Here is a 20,741-nt window from a genome sequence, read left to right on the forward strand (position 1 = left end):
TCGGCCCTCGCAAAGCCGGGAGAGGGTCGGGCCCTCTCCGGGATCTGGCGAGGCCGGCGGTCCCCGCCCGGATCGAGGGGTCGCCGGCCGTCGCCCGTCCCGGTCGGGGGGGTCGCTCGGTCAAGGCGACCCGGCCTGGGCCCCGGCGACGGCCGGCGACCCCGATCCGGGCGGGGACCGCCGCTCGCCGCCCAGATCCGGAGAGGGCCCGACCTCTCCCGATTTTGCGAGGGCCGAGGCCCTCGCTCTGCCGAGGCCGGGTCGCCGGCCTCGCGAGGCGCCGGCGACCCCGCCCCAGGCTGCCGCCCGCCTCGCCCCGGCGGTGGGGCGGTGGCCTGAGCGGGAGGGCTACCCCTCCCTTTGTGAAGTTCACTTCTTTCTTTCTTTTTTTTTTTTTTTTTTTTTAAGGAAACAGACTACAAAAACTATAATAGAAAAGAAAAAAATTAAATAAGTAAAAAGACTAAAATGCCCTTAAATCAGGCCCTTTTTTGAGAATTTATAGTCATTTCGAGCCCTTATTTGAAACGGTATTCACTTGGGGCCCTTATTTGAGAAAATATGAGGACTTCAGGCCCTTTTTTGAAAGAGTGTTCATTTGAGGCCCTTATTTGAAAAAATATGAAGACTTCAGGCCCTTTTTTGGATTTTTCCCCTTTTTTTTTAGCCAAATCTATTCTAAAATTAATAACATAAAATGAAAAAGAAAACATTGTGAACGCTCCTCTTTGGCTTTTCCTCTTCACACTCTAACAACATGAACGCAGAGAAATCTCCGCCTATGACGACTCTCCCTCTCTCTCTCTCTCTCTCTTCATCGATTCAAATGCCACCCCCACCCACGAGACCAGTCTACGTCCACCGTCTCTCTCTCTCTCTCTTCGGACGCATTGTTTACCATTCCATTCCGTCTCTTTCCTTTCTCCCTCGTACGTTAGACCTTTGACCTTCCTTTCATCTTCTTTGCCTCCTCCTCCTCCTCCTCCCCCTTCTTCTGCCGCTTCCTCCGTCGTGCTCTGTACTCAAAGCTCGTGCGGCCCGAAAAGCTTCTTATACGCCTCGCCCGTCGATACCCTCTTCGCGCCGAGTCCGGAAGCTCCCGTCCCTTTTGACCGTCGGATCGATCGCTCGCTCGCTCGCGGAACAGTGAGCCCTGTCTTCTTTCCCTTTGTCCTGTTTTTTTTTTTTTGCGACCGAATAGCATTTGTTGCGCCTTCTCTTTCCAGGCACCACATAGTAATTTGTGGTGACTGTGCTGCGGGTCCGAAGCGCCGAGCGTTTCTGGTATTTTCTGTCGGTGCCGTGCTCTCTTCCTGCGGGTTTTTCTCCTCTGATTTTGTCGAGGAGGCGAGGTGATCGCGTTGTGTGAGGGAAAGCGTTCTGGGTTTCTCCTTTTGCTGTGATTCGCGTGGTTTGAGGTTGTTTCTGGTTAGGATCTTGCGAATTCGCAATGCTTGATGCTCGTTTTTGTCTTCTCTTTGATCTTGATGTTGCTGATTGTATGCTTCGGGTTTTCGAGAATTTCCTTCCTAAATGGCTTGTTTTTTGGAATTTTCGAATGTGAAGTGCTTCGGGAATCTATAACATGCTGTCAAAACGGTTCGATCTTTGGGAGCTTTTAGCATCTTTTAGAGATGAGCTTCTTCTTTGGTGAGTCGCTGGATTGCGACATTCTGATTTTGACCTCTTCTTCTGCTTGTCCGCGAGCACATAATCTCGAGGGACAAGTGGTGAATTATCAGCTGGAGCCATGAATTTTTTGGATTTCCAGATTGATGCTATCCTTCTGATAATAATTTCACAAATTTTGAAGCTTTGTCTCCCTTTTTGCTTTGATGCGGCCTGCTAGATTCTGCCATTAATGATTTTGTTTTCTTGGGCATTTCAGTTGGAACATTGCTGTTATGCAAAATGGCTGATATTATTTGGTGTTTTGCTGCAACAGGAGCATATCAAGGAGGTCTAATTCTTGCTTATTGCTGCTGAGAGACTGAATTATCGTGTCTGTGATATATAGACGGCTAATTCATCAAGACGGTTGCATTCAAATGCTAAACATTGGCAGAAATAGAAGTCAGGGCAGGTCTAACCGGTCTATGTCATTGGGAATGGGAAGTAAGTTTTCATGCAGCACCTTGGTCAAGTCAATTTGAGCATTCAATCTGAATGGATGAATTTCAGTTTGCATTCTAGTTTGAAGCAGTCTGATGTTTCATACTGATTTGGAATGAACCCTTATAGTTTTGCGCTCTGATGTTGTTGATTTGAACTTGAAATCTATTCTTTCGTTTTTGCCTGGGCTTTGAAAGTTCAGAATTAGGGACGAGAGGCACAAACATATTTGTATTTTCGATTGTTCAAGTGTAGTGATGTAAAGTATGTATGTACTTTGTTCAGATGAACTTGTCTTTGGAGAACGTCAACATGTTTGATAAACTTACATTTGAATCTTTTATTGGGATCGCAGTTTTCTCCATTACTGCTTTTTGGATGCAGAAAGATCCTGGGCAAAAAATCATTTTAATTTCCTTGAAAATGGAAAAGAAGTTTCTTTCTACTAATATAGCATGGGATATGTACTGACTTACATAGCAGAGAGGTACTCCAAAGATACCTTTCCTCATTGAGAAGTTGGTACAAACCAATCTTTTCAGCCACTTCCCTTATTTCTTGCCATTTTATAATTCAAAGTGACCTTGATAGAAGGAATTAGTTGGAAATGGAGTTGGCAATGTCAACTACCATTTTGCTTCTTGCGATTATGGGTGTTTGTGATTCTATCTGTAGACCCTAGATTGGTAGGGAGATCTGCTCATTCCGTTGCCAGACAAGAGACAACACAGTTTTACTTCCTAGTCATCTGCTTTCTCTTTCATACTTCTTTCATGGGACACATTGGACATCTTGACCCGTCTTCATTTGAATTCCTGCAATTCATTCATTTTTCAAATCCTTTCTTTTGTCCATTCTTTTTTTCTATTTGATTCTACTTCTTTTTTACAAAAGTTCTCGCCATTTGTGGTATCGATATGGCATCTGGTCAAATTTGTTTTGTTTTGCATTCATTATATATTATTTGTTGCTTATCGATGAGAAATAACTTCCTTTACATGGGAATGTTGATTTGATACAGGCATGGATTATGCAGATCCAAAAAAGAAGACCAATATTGTCGGGAAGATTATTTTGGCTGCTACCCTTACTGCAGTATGCATAATAATGCTGAAGCAATCTCCAAATTTCAGTACACCAAGTCGGGTAATTACTGACAACATGCCAAGAACAGTACTTGTTGAACTCCTATGATTTTAATGGCTTGTTAATTCTCCTGCATGCCTGCCCTTCCTAACACCCTCTACTGTACCGACAAATGGAATGAAGAATAGTACATTGTTAATCTCCTGTAATTGTAATGGCTTGTTAATTCTTCCTGCATGCCTGCCCTTCCTAACACTCTCCCCATGCGGAAAGGTGGAAAAAAATGTAACTTACTGGAGGGGGTGCTAACGAAAGACGTACAAGCATAGTTGTGGATGTGACTGACCTAATGCAAAAAATAAACACTGTTCATGTGACTGACTTATTGCATCACACTTCCCTCTGTGTCTAATTTTGCAAGCGGGAAGCTTTTCCTCACCAAGAGTGTTAGTTTGCTAGGATTATAATTATCAAACTTGATGTCTAACTTCTATTATCTGTTCTAATCGTCTGTCTCCCCTGTAGTTCTCCATTCATGAGCAGGGAGTGACCCATGTCTTAGTGACTGGAGGGGCAGGTTATATTGGTTCTCATGCAGCATTGCGGCTTTTGAAGGACTCGTATCGTGTGACCGTAGTTGTATGTAACTTCCTAATATCTGTATTTCTAGTTTGGATCATTTGTTCTTTTCTCTCCTTGTGTACTGAGCATCAAGAAAAATTGTCGTCTCTCAGGATAATCTCTCTCGGGGAAATCTAGCTGCTGTAAAGATTTTGCAGGAACTGTTTCCCGAGCCTGGAAGGCTGCAGTTTATCTATGCAGATTTGGGGGATGCAAAAAGTGTATCCTTAATGCACAATCATCTATTCGATTTGTTGGTTGTTTTGTTGGGATACTTCAAGGGGTTAGGGTGGCTTGAGGGTTTTGGGCTATGGCTATGGCTGATATTATGTTCTATCAAGAAAATATGTTTTAAGCATTTGACTTTTAACTAATAAATGACTTTCTAATGCGAATAACATTGAGCAACTCAATGTCAAATTTTGAACAAAAGGTACATATTTGCAATTATAGCAACTAAGGTTATTTGTATATTCTTTTGTATTTACTGAAAATAAATCCTCAAACCAAAAGTCTGAAGCTGGGTTTTCTAGCTTCATGTGTTTGGCTTCAGCCAAAGCCCATGCCTAACTTATCTGCCAAATCAGATATTTGGCAGGAGAAGCCATTAGTTGGATGCAAAAGGCCCCTTATAAATAAGCAACACTGTTATTTGAAAATTTGGTTTGGATTTGTTTTCTTTGATTTGCCATTAGGTCAACAAAATATTTTCAGAAAATGCATTTGATGCGGTGATGCATTTTGCTGCCGTAGCGTATGTTGGAGAAAGCACTCTAGAACCTCTGAGGTATGTTTTTTTGGCCTTTTAAATATGTCACTTAAAATTGGTACATGAATTTTTGTGCGTCTGCATATAGGTCTTTCGGTATAGGTAGTATGTCAGATCCGCCTTTTGCTTTGCTGATGTGAACTGAGTAATAAATGGTTTAATGTGGAATGGTAAGAATTAGGACACTTTTGTTCTGTCTACATTGGCTAGACCAGGCTTCAAATATTAAGGATTAGGAATTGCACAGGCAACAACCATGTTTACTTTGTTATTTCATGTACATGAAATACATTGCAATCTTTTTGCCTTTTAGTTTGAGACTGTATAGGCTTCTGTTTGGAAAGGTCATAGTAGTGTGCTTATCTGTTCTGTTGTGTTCTGCATAGTACTGTTCTTGGTTATTCAGCTAGCATGGTTTGGCTTTGGCAGTTAACTCTAACTGATTGAGATATACTTATTCTTTTGGCAGTTTGACAAGATGAACATGTTGATTGAGAATTACTTATTCTTCTGACATGTCTGTTTGACAAGATGAAAGTTTTGATAGTTTGCTTGTTATTGTGGTTCGAAGTACTCTGCATTGTCATTCGTCCAAGTACTCTAATTGTCACAATTGTCATTTTGTATCCCCTCTATTATTTTCTTCATGGGATGTCAAAATTCACTGAATTTCCTCAGATGTAAATCGTAGTTTCATGTCTGACCTGCCATGGCAAAAAATCCTCTTTGTTTAGCGATGTGTCGTTTCTAGTGGAATTCCATACCAAGCAAAACACCATTGCAGTTGCTGGAGCAGTGGATTTTCCAGCAACTTTGCATTATGTCTCGGAGCTTCTCGCTAATTTGCGACCCACCATGAATGGCAAACTTTAGTCATCTAAAACTTCTCAATAACTGGCCTCATCATGCTGGGTATGAGTATGACAACTGTTTCTGCACAATCTTCTTACTCTTCACACTACTTGAACAATCTTACATTCATGGAGGAAAGATATGTTGATTGTTTGGCAAATGGCCCATGTCTAGTTATTAAAACTTGGATTCACGTGACACATAGTATACCAGCTTAGGCATGATGCAATAAGTATTTTTGATGAATATATACCTTTCTTGTCTAATCATTGTGTATAAAAAAAATTAAGACACATGGTTGTACTGCAAATTTGTCCTTTTCTGTTTTGAAATTTAGAGATAGGCTGTCCATAATCCATGGTGTTGATAAAATGATCTGACGTACTTCGTCCACCTTCTTGTTCAACATTAGGGTGGTGTACTATATGTCGTTGAAAATGAAGGATGATTGAGCATGTCTTCTATTTTCCCTCTAAGACTTTTAGAGATAGTATACTCAAGTAGGACTTTGGAGTAGGTAACAAATTTGGAGTTGCATTCATCCAGCTGGCATTAGGTGCATTTGAGTTTTTTATTGATGAACGTGAATAAAAGGTTGATTCTTTGACCCTCTTTAGTCATTGATGATGTGCTCCCTACCTTGCCAATTGTGACTGATTCTCTTAAGTTACTGAATCCGGATTCAGCAACAGACTATTAATATCACTTTCCAAAGGTTTGCGACTTTTCTATGATGATTTAAAAAATTAAACTGTCTTTCAAGGATGCTTGTAAACTCGATTGTGAACAGGAGTTCTATTTCTTATTGGGGCTCTGGCTTTTTTTTTTATTTATAAATTTCCTCCTGTGAATAGTTGTGAAGTTCTAAGTAGGTATCAGCCAGCTTGTGGGTAAAGAAGTCAGAAATTTTAAAAGATGATTTAAAGTTTAAGTTTTTGTGGATTATCACACTTATTTGATAAAATTAATAATGTTAGGATGAGAAAGTTCTCAATTCCTTTTAACACTAACATGCTACTTCTTAATATGTCTATGTACATGTAATGCTATATTTTGTTAGCATTTAATTTGACTGCGCAATTGTTTTTCCTAAAACCTTATGCTATTAGAGAAAGCGTCTATATGTTTTACATCTTAAGACTCTCCCTTATAGGAAGATTGACAGGATGATGAAGGCCTTATATAGCATGCGAACCAGATAAGTGGCGGTGAAACAATTTGTAGAAAATCAAGACGTATAAAAAGGGAGACCCAGATATATTTATCAGCTATCAAACTAAAGTTGAGTGTGCGATTGTCTCTAACAGAATTTTAGGCTGTTAAAGATTGGTGTTGTGAATAGAGAATTTAAAGTTAGACCTTAACAGTTTGCAAGGGTGATTCAACCAGCGGTTATTGAAGTCTGTACGATTTGCAATTAGTTACTTAAACTTTGATTTCAATCACTTGGAGTCCACATCAGCACCATGAGCGTCCATGTCAATACTTGGAAAATTGGTTCACTCGTATTAAGCTGCATTAATTGCGAAGAAATGGAAGTTTAGTACCATTTGGTGATTGCTAACTGCACCATAGTTCAGTGATCATAAGTTGTGTCTACCCGAAATTGCATATTCCCTATCTTGGTCGTTTTAAACTGAGTGCTCATTCCTTATTTTTTGTTTGTTCTGATGATCTGAAATTGCTTTTGTGGCTTTAAATCATCATTTAATGATCTTGGCAGGTATTACCACAACATCACATCGAACACACTGGTAGTATTAGAAGCTATGGCTGCGCATGGTGTCAAGACCTTGATATATTCTAGCACATGTGCAACTTACGGGGAGCCTGACAAGATGCCTATTACGGAGGACACTCCGCAGGTGAAAGTTATCACTTGTTGCAACTCTTTACCAGAGTATATGTCTTTGCATGCTTCTCGATATGTTCTTTTTCTACTGGGGCCGACTGCATTTTATTGTGGTGTAAGTTCAGGTTCCAATTAATCCTTATGGAAAGGCCAAAAAGATGGCAGAAGATATCATTCTTGATTTCTCTAAAAATTCTGACATGGCTATCATGATACTAAGGTATGTCTTGTACATGGAACACACGTTTGGTTTAAGAAAATCGAGACAATAATTATGATAATGTTATCATGTTTTTCCATTTGGTAGGTTAGTTTTTTTTTTTTAAAATCAATTTTGGTTGCTTAGAATTTACATGACCTTATCTGTCATTTTGTTGCTCTTATATATTTTTCTCTCTTACCATGACTAATTTTTATCAGTCGAAATCAAACACTTTTGTTTAGCTACAATGTTCTTTTTTTAATTTTTATTTATGTATTTTTTATTGAAGTGGTATTCTTATACAAAAAAGTTATTTTGTGAATCTTTTTGGAATATGCCAGTCTGTTTCTGTGAAGCTGTCACAGTATTGTAGGTCATGGTTGCCATCGATGCTGTACACATGCAATTCTTCATGGAGAACTCCCCATTTTGAAAATTGTCGCCTTTTGCTCGATCTATGATTTTCATGTTGCAGCATTGGCGGGCCTGAAATATATTTATAACAGTGCTATACTATTTGCTTAATTTATTTTGGGATTATCTCTTCTATATTAATATGGATTTAGAATCATCAGTACATGGTAGTCTTATGATTTTATACTACTGCCAATTTTTCTTTTCTAAATGTTTAATGGGTGAATACTCCCAGGTACTTCAATGTGATCGGGTCAGACCCTGATGGTAGACTGGGAGAAGCACCACGACCTGAATTACGTGAACATGGACGAATATCGGGTGCTTGTTTTGATGCTGCCCGCGGGATCATTCCTGGGTTGAAGGTACGATGATATTGGGGTTTTATGGTTTGTGTCCAATTCTGCACTATTTTTTACTGGTATTAAGCTTGGCAATAAGGCTCTTTTGTTTTTTGTTTTTTGAGTGGTTAGGAAATAGGACAGATCAATTGCCAATCTGAAGTTTTTTTGTTTTCACAGGTTAAAGGAACAGACTATAGTACGCCGGACGGTACTTGTGTCAGGGATTATATTGATGTAACTGATTTAGTTGATGCTCACGTGAAAGCTCTTGAAAAGGCAAGACCCAAGAAAGTAGGAATATACAATGTTGGCACTGGCAAAGGTATGGGGAAATGAAGTTTATTCTTTTGATAAGAGGCACCTTTCCGTTTTCCTGTTTTCGTATTCGTTGAAAAGTTAGAGAGCTGACTTTGCTTTTGGTGGCATCTCTTGAAAAGCAAACTCTGGGAAAGTATGATGGGATACGAAACTTGTTTTGAAGCTTTCTAAACTACTTTATTTCGAAAAATTAATTTTACAAGTACCTTTTATCAGTTGCAAAAACCTTAACCATAATGAGAAATATTATTGATAAAATAGGATACATGTGGATTGACAGAATTCCTAGTCACTTTCTTGAGAAGGTAGAAATTAAAAACACGAATCTGTTTGTGAATGGATGAAGAACTTGGATATGCCGGAGTGTTTATGCTTTGTGAGAAGAAACTGATGCATCTGTTTATGCTTTATCTTAGACACATGTTGGTATTTATTATGCGAACAGGTAGATCAGTGAAGGAATTTGTGGAGGCTTGCAAGAAGGCAACTGGAATGGACATCAAAGTCGATTTCCTGCCCCGCAGGCCGGGCGATTATGCAGAAGTGTATAGTGATCCCACCAAGGTCAAGCACGAGCTAAATTGGACAGCGAAATACACTGATCTTCAACAGAGCTTGGGTATTGCATGGAGATGGCAAAAGTCGCACCGCAACGGGTACGGAACTTCTAGAATGGCTGCTTGAAGCATCATATATGCGAGTCGTTACTAGGAAACTAACACAACCCCCCTGCTATGAAGTGCTGACTACACTCGATATTTCGATCTTCGCCATCACAGAAGTTAGAATGAAGGGGGTTGGGAAGTGAGGATAGATTTGATTCCTTCCGTCTTCTATATATTGGGTTAATTACAGGAAGAAGCAGCTCATTCTTTGCATGTATTGTAAACAGTTTAAATAAGGACGCGGGCCCTCCTTTTAGTCCACAAGTATTGTCCTTCTCTCTCTCAGCTTAGCTATTCATCAAGAATGCTCCTTATATGCAATTAGGCCTCTGCGACATGAGGAACGGATTGGCACCCGCACAACGCCCTTTCGGTGTCGCAAATACTTCTCGATTAAGCCCTAATTCGCATTTTATCCTGTGTTTTTACGTAATGTTTTGGAAAATCGAACTTTGGCCGATGCGCAGCACAATCAGGCGAAGTGACCATAGCATTTTACGTATCGGGTTGCCCCATTATGTGTAAACGTGTATCTTGAAAATATGCTGTGCAGCATGGCACGACGATGAAAGAGACGTTGAACGAGGACACTATGGAATTGTGAATGCAGCTTTTTGAAATTTATATGGGGGGTCACGTTTCCAGATTCGAATTTTGAATGATGCTTTCGAAATAAAATTAGGTGATTTGAGAACAGCTAGCGACTCTAAGGTATCATTTTGGTTATATATTCTCAATACAGGGGATCCCTAATTTCAGGATGTGTAATCGACATCAAGAAGTCGCAAAATTCTCGACATTTCAAATAACGGGCGTTTAGTCGGTGTTAGATTATGTCCATGAATGCGTTTGTTTGAGAGGATCCCACATAGGAAAGTACTCTCTTTCTCTCTCAGGACAAAAACAAACACAATGAAGGCATTGCAATGTTATTTTGAGAATCGACCGCATTTATGTGGTGAAAACGTGAGTATCTTCGTGATCATATTCGGACCATCGATGGATTGAAGATTCACGGAGGAAGTGTCGATAATTCAACAAAGTTTTTGGGTAATTATGCAAATCGAACGTCGATAGATGTTAGTTCAATTTATGGATGTTAAATTCCAACATTGGAATTAGAGTCTTGATTAAAGAATTTATGACTTGGTTTTAGTCGAGTTTTGGCTTGATTGATACGGCTATACTGCTGTAGACAACGGTATTGTTCGGCGATTTTCTCTCAAATTTTGTCCTGTGGAAATTATTTTTTTATCACGAGATGAGATAGATCTCGTTGAGACGAGAAAAAACTGACGGGTGGTAGGCGCTCGGGGGACGTCGTACGCGCCGGACGCGCAAAGAAAGTGAGAAGTCGCGTGGGACGAGCAGTGGAGAAAAAAAGAGAAGAAAAGAGTGGACTGTCGCGTCGAACGCGAAAAGAAGAAAGGCGCGTGCTCCTGCGCTCCAATTGCAGCAGGCGCCTGCAAGGCACACGCCAGTGCTTCTGTGCAAGCGCGTGCCTAGCACGCGCCAGAGGACCCGCCCCCGAGCGGCGGTTGGGGCGAATTTTTTGTTTTTTTCGGTTCTGCCCTCGCTCATGCTAAAATTTTTCAGTTTTACCACTGCTGGTTAATTTACTTTTTTTGCCCCTGTAGGCATATATATATATATATATATATATATATATATATATTGTTTTATCCCTCCATGCAATTTGGTTAATATATTTTTTTTACATATGAAATTAAATATGCGTATGAGGTCCAATCGGGGCGTTCTTGGTACCTGCTTGTTCGTATTGAAATGCTCTACATTGTGGTGTATTTATTTTACATGTTTGAAGCTTTAAAAAGTCTAAAAATGCAAACAAAACCCTAAATACTCGTATATTTTGGGGGTACTTTTTGCATTTTTACCTATATTTCCCTATTATTTTTTGAAATACAGAACTTAGCTTACATGTAAGTGGCCACATACATATGATGTATTTCATGGTTCATATTTAGCATGTATAAGACGCTTGCCATTTTAGTTCAAAACAATCTCGAACAATGGCGGGAGATTTACCTTGTATTCTGCATTCGATGATAATTGATGCTTGAATTACTTGTTTATGGATTCACATCATGTTATGTTTTATGATTATAATAAAACGTGATCATTGGATCATATGTTTCGATTATATTTTCTAGTGGGAGTTTGTAGGTTGGTAGAATTCGATGGAATTCTCACATAGAACTTAAATTTTGCAAGAAGTGAACTAAATGCATGATATTGAGACAATCGTAACACATAAGCTGATTGGGAACACGGTGAACTTTCATTTCAGTGTCTTTTGTTGAATTATCATTTATTTAGGTTCCTTTTAACTGCAAAATAAATATGTGTGTTAATGTGAAAAATGTGCTAGCAGTAATTCTGCGCTTGTTCCGTCAATATATAATTATCATTGATTCGTGACTTCGAATTTAAGACTATTGTGGTTGACCTCATCAAGGTGAGAAACTCACTTGTGAGAATTATGATATGTGGCACCGAAAGGTTCAATACATCCTTGAAAAGCAAGTGGCTTTGGAAACCCTCAACCACACTATGGATGAACCTGAGCAAGGAACTTCTGCTCAGCACGGAAGAGATCAAGAAGGTTATCAAGCTTAAATAAATAAATAAAAAATAGCATTGCTCACAACACGTTCTTTGGTTGTATGCGGGATGATCTCATGTGTGAGTTTGAAGATTTCAATAGCGCTCAAGAAATTTGGGCTACCTTGAAAGATAAAATTGGGGGTATGTTTGCTAATAAATTGAGGAAGATCGTCAAGTGTCAAACTTGATACACGAGCTCTAGACAGCAGGTCATACTCTAATTGATAAATAGCAAATTCAGACTATTATTAAGTCGCTTCCTAATAGTTGGGAGCATATGAAGATCAACATGATACATAATGAGAATATCATAACTTTTGATGATATAGCATGTCATTAGAAATTAGAGGATGAGCGCATAGAGGCTGCAAGATCTTTTGCAGATGCTTATGTTGCTGAATTTAGTTTGTACAAGGCTTCGGGCTTCAAACACTAGAGGAACTATAGATTCAACAACAATGGGAAGGAGACTAGTCGGGCACCCAAAAGAATAAAAACCATTCTACACAAGAAGCATGGTGGGAAGAAGGACTAGACCAATATGAAATGCTACAAATGTGGCAAGTTGGGTTATTTCGCTCGTGAATGCACTAAGCTGAAAGAAGTAGCCAATTACTCCATTGCTTTAAGCAATACTTTTGTCTCTAGCACTATAATGCTTTCTAAATTATGTCTTATGTAGACTGAAGACTCGGGAGCAATAGATCATGTAACTAGAGACCGAGGAGTATTTGTAGAGTACCGTTGGATACTGCCTAAGAATAGATGGATATATGTTGAAAATAACTTATAATTGAGGTGAAAGGTATTGGCGCATGTGAATTGAACTTATGTGGTGGTCGACTTCAATTCCTACATGATGTCCTCTATGCTCTTGATATTCAGTAGAATTTGGTCTTTGTAGTTGTCTTTCTAAGCTTAGTTTATGTTATGAATTACCATGGTGATTGTGTTGATATTGAGTTTAGAACAGTTTATTGTGGTTCTTTTTATGTACTGAATGGTTTTATGATTTTGAACATTGACGATGTTTTGTACAATGTTAATGTTGATGGTTGTTTTTTCTTTAATTGCATCTTGAGTAATGTGAATATTGATGCAAATGTTCGGCATGCTAAACTGGGTCACATTGGTTAGAAAGAACGAAAAGATTAGCTAGAAATGCATTTTAGGATTACTCGCTAAAATCGATCTACCCATATGTGAACATTGTCTAGTAGAAAAACAACTAGAGAACCATTTGCTAATGGAACCGGGGCTAAACCTCCACCGCAACTTGTACATTCTGACATTTGTGGTTTATTGAATGGGAGAGCGAGGCATGGAGTTTCATAGTTTCATCACTTTTATAGATGACTTTGCACGCTTCGATCATTTTTTTTTTCCCGATCTCCCATATGTCTGAAACATTGAATAGCTTTAGATGATATATGAGTTTGGCGAAGAATCGGTTAAAATTGATCACGAAGGTGAGTATCTGTCCGAGCAATTAGAGTTTCTTTGTGATGAAAAGGGTATAGTAAGACATTTACCTATTCATGGTACCCTCGTACCAAAATAGTGTTGCTAAGAGAAGGAATAGAACCCCACTAGAAATGGTTAAGTCTATAACAGCACAGGCAAATCTATCGATCTTATTTTGGGAGATGTGTTATTGATTGCTGCATATTTACTTAACCATGTGTCCTCTAAGTCAATCACTTCCACTCCTTAATTATAGATTGGTAGAAAATCAGATTTATGTAATCTCCGATCTTAGGGGTGCATAGAATTTTGTTCACAACTCTTCCCGTAAATATGGATAATTAGGTCATGTTGGGAAGAAATGTATCTTCATTAGATATTCTGATCACTCCAAAGGGAATGTGTTCATGGGTGAACAAGTTGATGGAAGTGTGATTGAAATGGAGTCACAAGATGTCAAGTTCTTGGAGAACGTTTTTCCTAGTAGAGGTAAGATTGATAAGGATTTTTAGTTATATGATATAGAAGGTCATGATAACACACCCACTAATGTTGATTGAAGAAAATAATGATTTACCTCAACATATTGAACTTAATGGGAGTGTTGCATTGTCTAGTGAACTGAATCCATAAGGAGTTCAGTTATGTAAGAGTAATCGTACAAGCAATCCCCGTCATCGTTTTGAGATTGAAGGGGAAGTATTTATGACTGCTACACAAGACGATGCCGAGCCTAAGATAGTTGAAGAGGCTCTCTTATCTCCTAACAAGGAAGAATGGAAAAATACTTTGGAAGATAAAATGGAGTCTATGAGAGCAAACCATATCCGGGACTTGGTTGATCTACCACCCGGATGTAGGGATGTTGATGATAAATGGATTTTCAAGATCAAGCGTAGGGCGAATGGATCCATTGAAAAAATAAGGCTCGCCTTATGGCAAAAGACTATACTTAACAAGAGGGCATGGACTATAAGAAAACCTTTTCACCAATTGTAAGATTTGCCTCCATACACCTTATCCTAATTATAGTTGCAAATTTGAATTTAGAATTACATCAAATGGATGTAAAAGACATCATTTCTCAATGGAAAACTAGACGAGAAAATCTATATGAAGCAATCAATATGTTTCACGGTTAAAGGTCGGAAGCGAAAAGTTTGCGGGTTTCGTCGTTCAATATATGACCTTAAGCAATCATCTAGACAATGGTATTTTCATTTTTTTTTCCATCGAGCCATAACTTCTTTTGGGTTTGCGATGATCAAAGAAGATCACTGTGTGTTTATCAAACAGTCTAAGGATAATTTGTGATTTCATCACTTTATATGGATGATATTACGTTAGCTGGGAATGATAAAGGTTTGGTTATCACAACTAAAGAATGGTTGTCCTCTAATTTTGAAATGAAGGACATGGAGAAGCTGCTTATATATTGGGAGTTAAGATAAGAAGATATCGTTCAAGAAACTTTCTTGCTCTATCTCAAAAGTCTTATATTAAAAAAATCTTGAGCGTTTCAATATGTAGCATTGTAATCTCATTGAAACCCCTATAATATAAGGTTAATGTCTGAGCTCTAAGATGTGTCCTAAGATTCCAAAAGAAAAGAAAGAAATAAAAACTATTCCTTACTCTAGTGCTATCGGGAGTTTGATGTATGCTATGATGTGTACTCAACCCGACATATGTGATGCAAAGGGGTTAGTGAGTCGCTACCAATCAAATCCTGGTCAAGCGCACCGGAAAGCAGTGTAGAGGATTTTTAGATTCTTGAGAGGCAATAGAGACTATCAATTGTGTTATCAAGGGAGTGATTTACGCTTAATTCGTTACACCAATATTAATTGGGGAGGTGACCTAGATGAGCGCATCGATAACTGGATATGCATTCTTGCTTAATGAATGTGCAATTTTTCGGAGAAGCAAGAAACCGACATGCACAGCTCCATGTATGATGGAGGTTGAATTATTGCATGCTCTGCTACAATGCAACTGTATGGCTAAAAATGTTTTTTTGGAAAATTGTTTCTAAAGTGGATGATGTTAATTGCCTTACATTTTTTACAGAGGATTATCATGCCCATCATGTTCAAATGGGAGATGTTAGATTATGTCCACGAATGGATGTGTTTAAGAGGATCCCACGAAGAGGTGTCTTTCAAAAGGCTACCTTGTTATCTATAAAAGATATAAATAATATGGAAAGTTTGAACGTTTGAATATACAGAGGATCATACGTTACTTTTCCCCTCTCTTTCTCTCTCAAAACAAAACAAACACAGTAAAGGCATTGCATTGTATTGTTATTTTGAAAATCGATCGCATTTACGTGATGAAATGTGAATATCTTCCTCTGTGATCATATTCGGATTATCGTGGGTTGAAGATTCATAAAGGAAGCGTGGGTAATTCAACAAAGTTGTTGGGCAATTTCGCAATCGAACGTTGACAGAGATTAGTTCAATTTATCGATGTTAAATTCCAAATAGTCGGAAAGAGCTAAAAATCGACTGTCGAGCTCGGGTGGCAATGTGATTGTCAAATGTCACCCATTGTTTAGGTTTAAAAAGTGTTTTGAGCCTTGCATGTCACCGGTCAACTTTTGGCCAACCCTGGGTGAGATTTAAAGATTTTTTTTAATGAGAAAAAAAATTGATGTCACCACAATTGCCCTCTTTGTGGTGCCGTTCAAATTTTCAGATCGTTACTAAAAAGACCAAGATTGAACTTCAACTTTTTTTGTCCATGGATCGAAAGAACGCCCCTTCCCCATATTAAATCGAGAAGAAGACTTACTTGAAATCTTAATTTGAAGGTGTTAGAAAGATTTGTTTGGAAACCACGTACTAAGGAAGAGCGTGAGGTCCTAAAGATCGAACCAGACTCCGAGGTCAAAGGTTGAGCTAGACTTTGAGCTCTAAAAGATTGAACTTGAAAGCCTAAAACTCTTTAAGCTAGGTATCGAATTAGACTATCAAGTCTAAAAGATCGAGCTAGACTGAATGTAGCACCTAAAATTGTTAGAATTGGGTTTCTTCTTTGCAAAATATTAGAGCAATTTGGGTTCTGTGTGACTGCATGTCAGCTCTTAAGCGTATTTCATTCATGATCGTGTATCAATCAACTTTAACTTGCATGTCTGTAGATAACACGACTGTGCGTCAAAACTTTGAACACTCTGTCGTTTTGTGTCAGCTTTAGGCTACATGACCCGTGTGTCAACTCAATCCGGGCACAGGCCCATTACGGTTTTCCAAGGTACTTCTAGCACTTTTAAGAGTATTCCTAGCTATTCCCAAACATTTTAGTAATCCTTTTGCTCTCAGTTTAGCCCTATAAATAGAGGCCTCATTTCCCAAATTTTTGTAATTTTGGCTCTCTCGGCTAGAAAGTCTCTCACACTTGGAAGTTCTCTTCATTTGCTTTCAGTTTAGCCAACCTCGTCCGAAGCTGGTGAGGTCACCCCTCGCCAAATCTCGGCGAGGTCTAGCCTCACCCGAAGCTGGCCCTCGCTAGCCTATGGTGACGTCGATCATCGATGGCCTCTAGCTCTCCCAAGGCCGATGAGATTGCCCCTCACCAGATCCCAACGAGGACAACCTTTGCTAACCCTCACCTTTGGCCGGGCGAGGTTGAGGGGTGATATAGCCAATTTCGGACGAGGTTGTCTTCGCCAGAGCGGGCAAGGTTGAGGCTTGTCTGAGGTTGACAAGCCCAACCCCTGCCATATCCGACAAGGGTTGATGAGGGTGACCTCCCTAAGGCCGGCAAAGGCGAACCCTCGCCCGTTGTGCCTTCGGCTGGTTGTTGGCTATTGCTGAGGCCTAGCAATTGGTGAATAAAGAATGAAAGAAAAAAATAAAATAAGATAAAATAAAAATGCAAAAAAAAAATGTAAAATTTGTCCACGTAAGCACCGGTCTTGAATGTAGGATGCACGATATCTACATCATCAATTTTCAGTCAAAACTTACAAGATGGACTATATTGATAAATTTTTAAAAGGTTTAAAACTCAATTGGCCTAAATTGAGAAATTTAGGCCTGAATTTGTACAAATACAACAGGTTTAGGACTTTCTTTTGGTAATACTTCCAACTCAAAAAATAACCTATTGCAATTGTGCAAATTTAGTCCTAAAGTTTTTTTTTTTTTTTGCCGGTTGAGTTATAAACATTTTGCAATTGTGCTAATTCAGTCTATTTGCCCGGCCAAAGCTGTCGTGGACATATTTCAATCATATTTTTCAAAATTTTAATTATTGTTTAACAATTTTTCTTTTGTCCTTTTTTTAAAAAAATTTTTAGGGCCGGCTGGAGGCTGCCATCAGCATTAGTCAACCAAATGGACTGAATTGGTACAACTATAAAAGATTTAAGACTATAATTACGACAAAATTAGGACAATTATAATAGATTTAAGACTTTTTTTTTTTATGGTAATTATCCCCTTTTTAGTTCGTTTATGTTTGTTGAGGTCGTTGGGAAACTCGGGGATCACACGAATTGCATATGGGATGCGCACGATGCAAGCTCAGAAAGGAAAAAGTAAGGCATCTTCATGGGGAGCATGAACCCAAGAGCGGAACTTGCGCCTAAGGTTTAGACAGCGGAAGCCAGTCTTGAAACTTACATATTCCTATCAAATACAGAAAATTAGTTACATGGTCCGCGGTCTGTGCTAGCATATGTTCATACAAGAAAATGAACATCGAACTAAATTACGTTTAGCAAACGAAGTACAATTTCTGATTACACTATCATATCGTCCTTTCTTCTCTCGAATACGATTCTTGGACATTGATGGCTTAATCTCAAATCAAACATCATGAATTTCGAATCCTCTTAGCCTTGCGCTCTTGAAAAAGCTTTAATCTACCAAAGAAAGCAACAAAAAAGTACATCAATTCCTTGGTCTTTCATTATGTCTGTTGAAATTATGTCTCGAGTTTGAGCTCGAACGAAATTCAATGATGTATTGTGTGGATGCTCCAGCACATGAAAGAACAAAAAAGATCGGCGCATGTGTTCGCCGGCAGATATCTGTTCACGTGAAAGAAAAAGGAAAAGAGAAAGTCTAAGATTTGGACGTTGACTGTGTACATGAATTTCCTAATCCTAGTCCATGTTGAGTCGGCCAACGAACATCCCTTTTTGGAGAGCGATATATATATGGACATCAGTTTCGTGAACATGCGCCAGAGTCGTTGGCTGAATTGGAAAGTCCACCTGGGAAGTTGAATTTGAGTTGGACCATGGGATATTTATTCACGGTGGCCAAAAGATATCAACAAGAAAGAAATAAAGAGAATATTTGTTTTTCTATTTCTTTTGAAGTTGCGTGCAGGAAGAGAAGTCAATGTTGGACTTTTCTTGGGTTGACCGAATCACATGATCCAAGAGGAAATCGGCCTGCTCGTCCCTCTATGCGATATATATATATATATCGTTGGTCTCGACCTTTGGAGGAGATTTAGAAGTGCCATTCTTGAGCGCTTGGCTTGGGGTTTCTCCGTTGGTCTTTGTTCGCGGAATTACATCAAAAATTCAAGTGTTGAAGGCGATTAAATCTTGAGGTTAGATTTGTGTTAATTCCTTTATGAGATTGAGAGATTATTTCGCTAGGAATTGGGGGAGCTAAACATTGTGTGCGTTCTTGGATGTAATTGGGTCTTGGGAAACACCGAGAGTGTTTGAGTGACTCAAATGTGGTTTGTAATCTCCATGTATTGCTTGTTACTCTTTGGAATTTGTTCTGCTTCTTCCCGTGGACGTAGGTCTCTACGACCGAATCACGTACATCCGGTGTTCGATTTATTTTCTTGTTCTGTCTATTTTATTGTTCGATCGCTTGTTTCACGCAACAATGTCTCCATTTGTCAAGGGTGTTGAAATTAATAGAGGAACCTCTTATCTATTGAGAGGAGGAGAGGACCCATTGACCCTCATATTGGAATATGATTACTGATTAGTTGATGTAAGATTTTCGATCATAACTTTAGATTTAAACAAATGTCCAATTTGGATGTATGTCTGATTTAAGTAATTGTTGAATACTAAACTAATAAATTAGATTTCGACCAAAAAGGAAAAAAAAAAAAACAACTACTAGATTAGATGTCATGAACCCATTTCTCGTCTATTTGTATGTTCTGAAAAAATTACAATTTCACATTCAGTAGATTTTGAACAAAATTATTTTAATTTTCAGTTTTTGCGGCTCAGTTTAAAATAAATGAGATCTAAATGAATTGTGAACATGCATCAAATAATTTGCATTTTTTCCTTCTATTGTGATATTTAAATTTAGTCAATATTAAGTGAATTTTATTCATGTAATGAAACAATATATCTTAGAAATTATTCTAGTTAAATTTCCGGAGTTAACAATAATGTACTTATTCGTGTAAATAGCAAAAGTTATACTTCACATTACCGAGTACTGCTCACGTAATAAGATGTATTTATTTTCATTTTACATTTCAAATTAACTCGACCCATTAAATATTTAAAGGTAATTTAGCTTTATTTCTCGTTGTTTCAACTTCAAAATCAATGAGATAAGTTGAAAGAGAAAATTTATGGGAATGATAATAAAAATTTACGTCAAGATACATTATCTTTATCTATTATATTGACAGAATCTCTTCGGAGACAGTTTCTCTTCATTTTTAAATCACAATTTAGTATGTGTTATAGAGTTGAGGATGATAAATCGGCTAAACTAATGCAAAATGGTCGAATATGGAGCTACGGGGCAATCATAGACATAAAGTTTAGTGTCGCATGGTGAACACAAAAACGAACGTTCTCTTGATTCTGACTTAAGCTCCATGTAATAGATGTGAACACAAAAACGAACGTTCTCATAATTCTGACTTAAACTCTATGCAATAGATTCTGAAATTTAATTTCCACTCTCTTTTTACGAGGAAAATTTGTCAAAAAGGTCATAAACCTTTCACACTTTTGTCAATTCAGTCCTAAACATTTTAAGTTTGCCGATTTAGTCTTAAATCTTTTCACTTTGTGCCGATTCAATCCTATTCGCCGAAAATTGCTAGCGTGAATGCCAATCATTTTACATAGCACTGTCGGCGACAATTTCTAATAATTTTTTAAAATTTTTATTTAAAAAATCAATTATTTTTTTGTTTTTTTGGTTTGTTGGTTTTAAGATTAGCCCGGATTAGGGCCGGCGGGGGTCGCCGACCCACGGGCAAGGAGCGGCGAGGGTCATCGGCCCCTGGGCAAGGAGTGGCAACTAGCAAGGGTCACCGGCCCCTAGGCGAGAGCCGCGAATCCCTCGTGGCCAAAGGCCGGGGTTCGCGGCCCTTGCCCGCCCTCATTGTGGCTAGATTTGGTCAGGCTAGGGTCGCCAACCTTGAAGCCGACAAAAGAAAAAAATTGAAA

At 38.6% G+C, this 20,741-nt stretch overlaps 1 protein-coding gene across 4 annotated transcripts; it reads left to right on the forward strand.

Moving 5' to 3' along the window:
* Nucleotides 1-837: 837 nt before the first annotated feature.
* Nucleotides 838-9,496, forward strand: LOC115756025 (UDP-arabinose 4-epimerase 1). 4 transcript variants are annotated; one of them, XM_048284946.1, is made up of 11 exons: nt 838-1,146; nt 1,940-2,115; nt 3,134-3,258; nt 3,724-3,837; nt 3,933-4,040; nt 4,515-4,606; nt 7,164-7,305; nt 7,418-7,512; nt 8,144-8,273; nt 8,430-8,574; nt 9,016-9,496. In XM_048284946.1, the coding sequence occupies exons 2-11, from the start codon at nt 2,049-2,051 to the stop codon at nt 9,252-9,254; spliced, it is 1,257 nt and encodes a 418-aa protein (XP_048140903.1). In that variant the 5' UTR covers nt 838-1,146; nt 1,940-2,048; the 3' UTR covers nt 9,255-9,496. The 4 variants fall into 4 exon arrangements, with proteins under 4 accessions (XP_048140903.1, XP_030551559.1, XP_048140902.1 ...); XM_030695699.2 differs by having other exon boundaries at nt 1,946-2,115; XM_048284945.1 differs by lacking the exon at nt 838-1,146 and adding an exon at nt 1,265-1,428 and having other exon boundaries at nt 1,946-2,115.
* Nucleotides 9,497-20,741: the final 11,245 nt, after the last annotated feature.

The sequence above is a fragment of the Rhodamnia argentea genome, chromosome 9 (assembly GCF_020921035.1).
Source record: "Rhodamnia argentea isolate NSW1041297 chromosome 9, ASM2092103v1, whole genome shotgun sequence".
NCBI lineage: Eukaryota > Viridiplantae > Streptophyta > Magnoliopsida > Myrtales > Myrtaceae > Rhodamnia > Rhodamnia argentea.

What these genes read in the sequence shown, in the direction of transcription:
- LOC115756025 (XM_048284946.1), top strand. Translation starts at nt 2,049, where the DNA reads ATGCTAAACATTGGCAGAAATAGAAGTCAGGGCAGGTCTAACCGGTCT. An exon ending in ATTTCAGTACACCAAGTCGG is followed by an intron (nt 3,259 to 3,723) that starts GTAATTACTGAC and finishes TCTCCCCTGTAG; the next exon opens with TTCTCCATTCATGAGCAGGG. An exon ending in CGTATCGTGTGACCGTAGTT is followed by an intron (nt 3,838 to 3,932) that starts GTATGTAACTTC and finishes GTCGTCTCTCAG; the next exon opens with GATAATCTCTCTCGGGGAAA.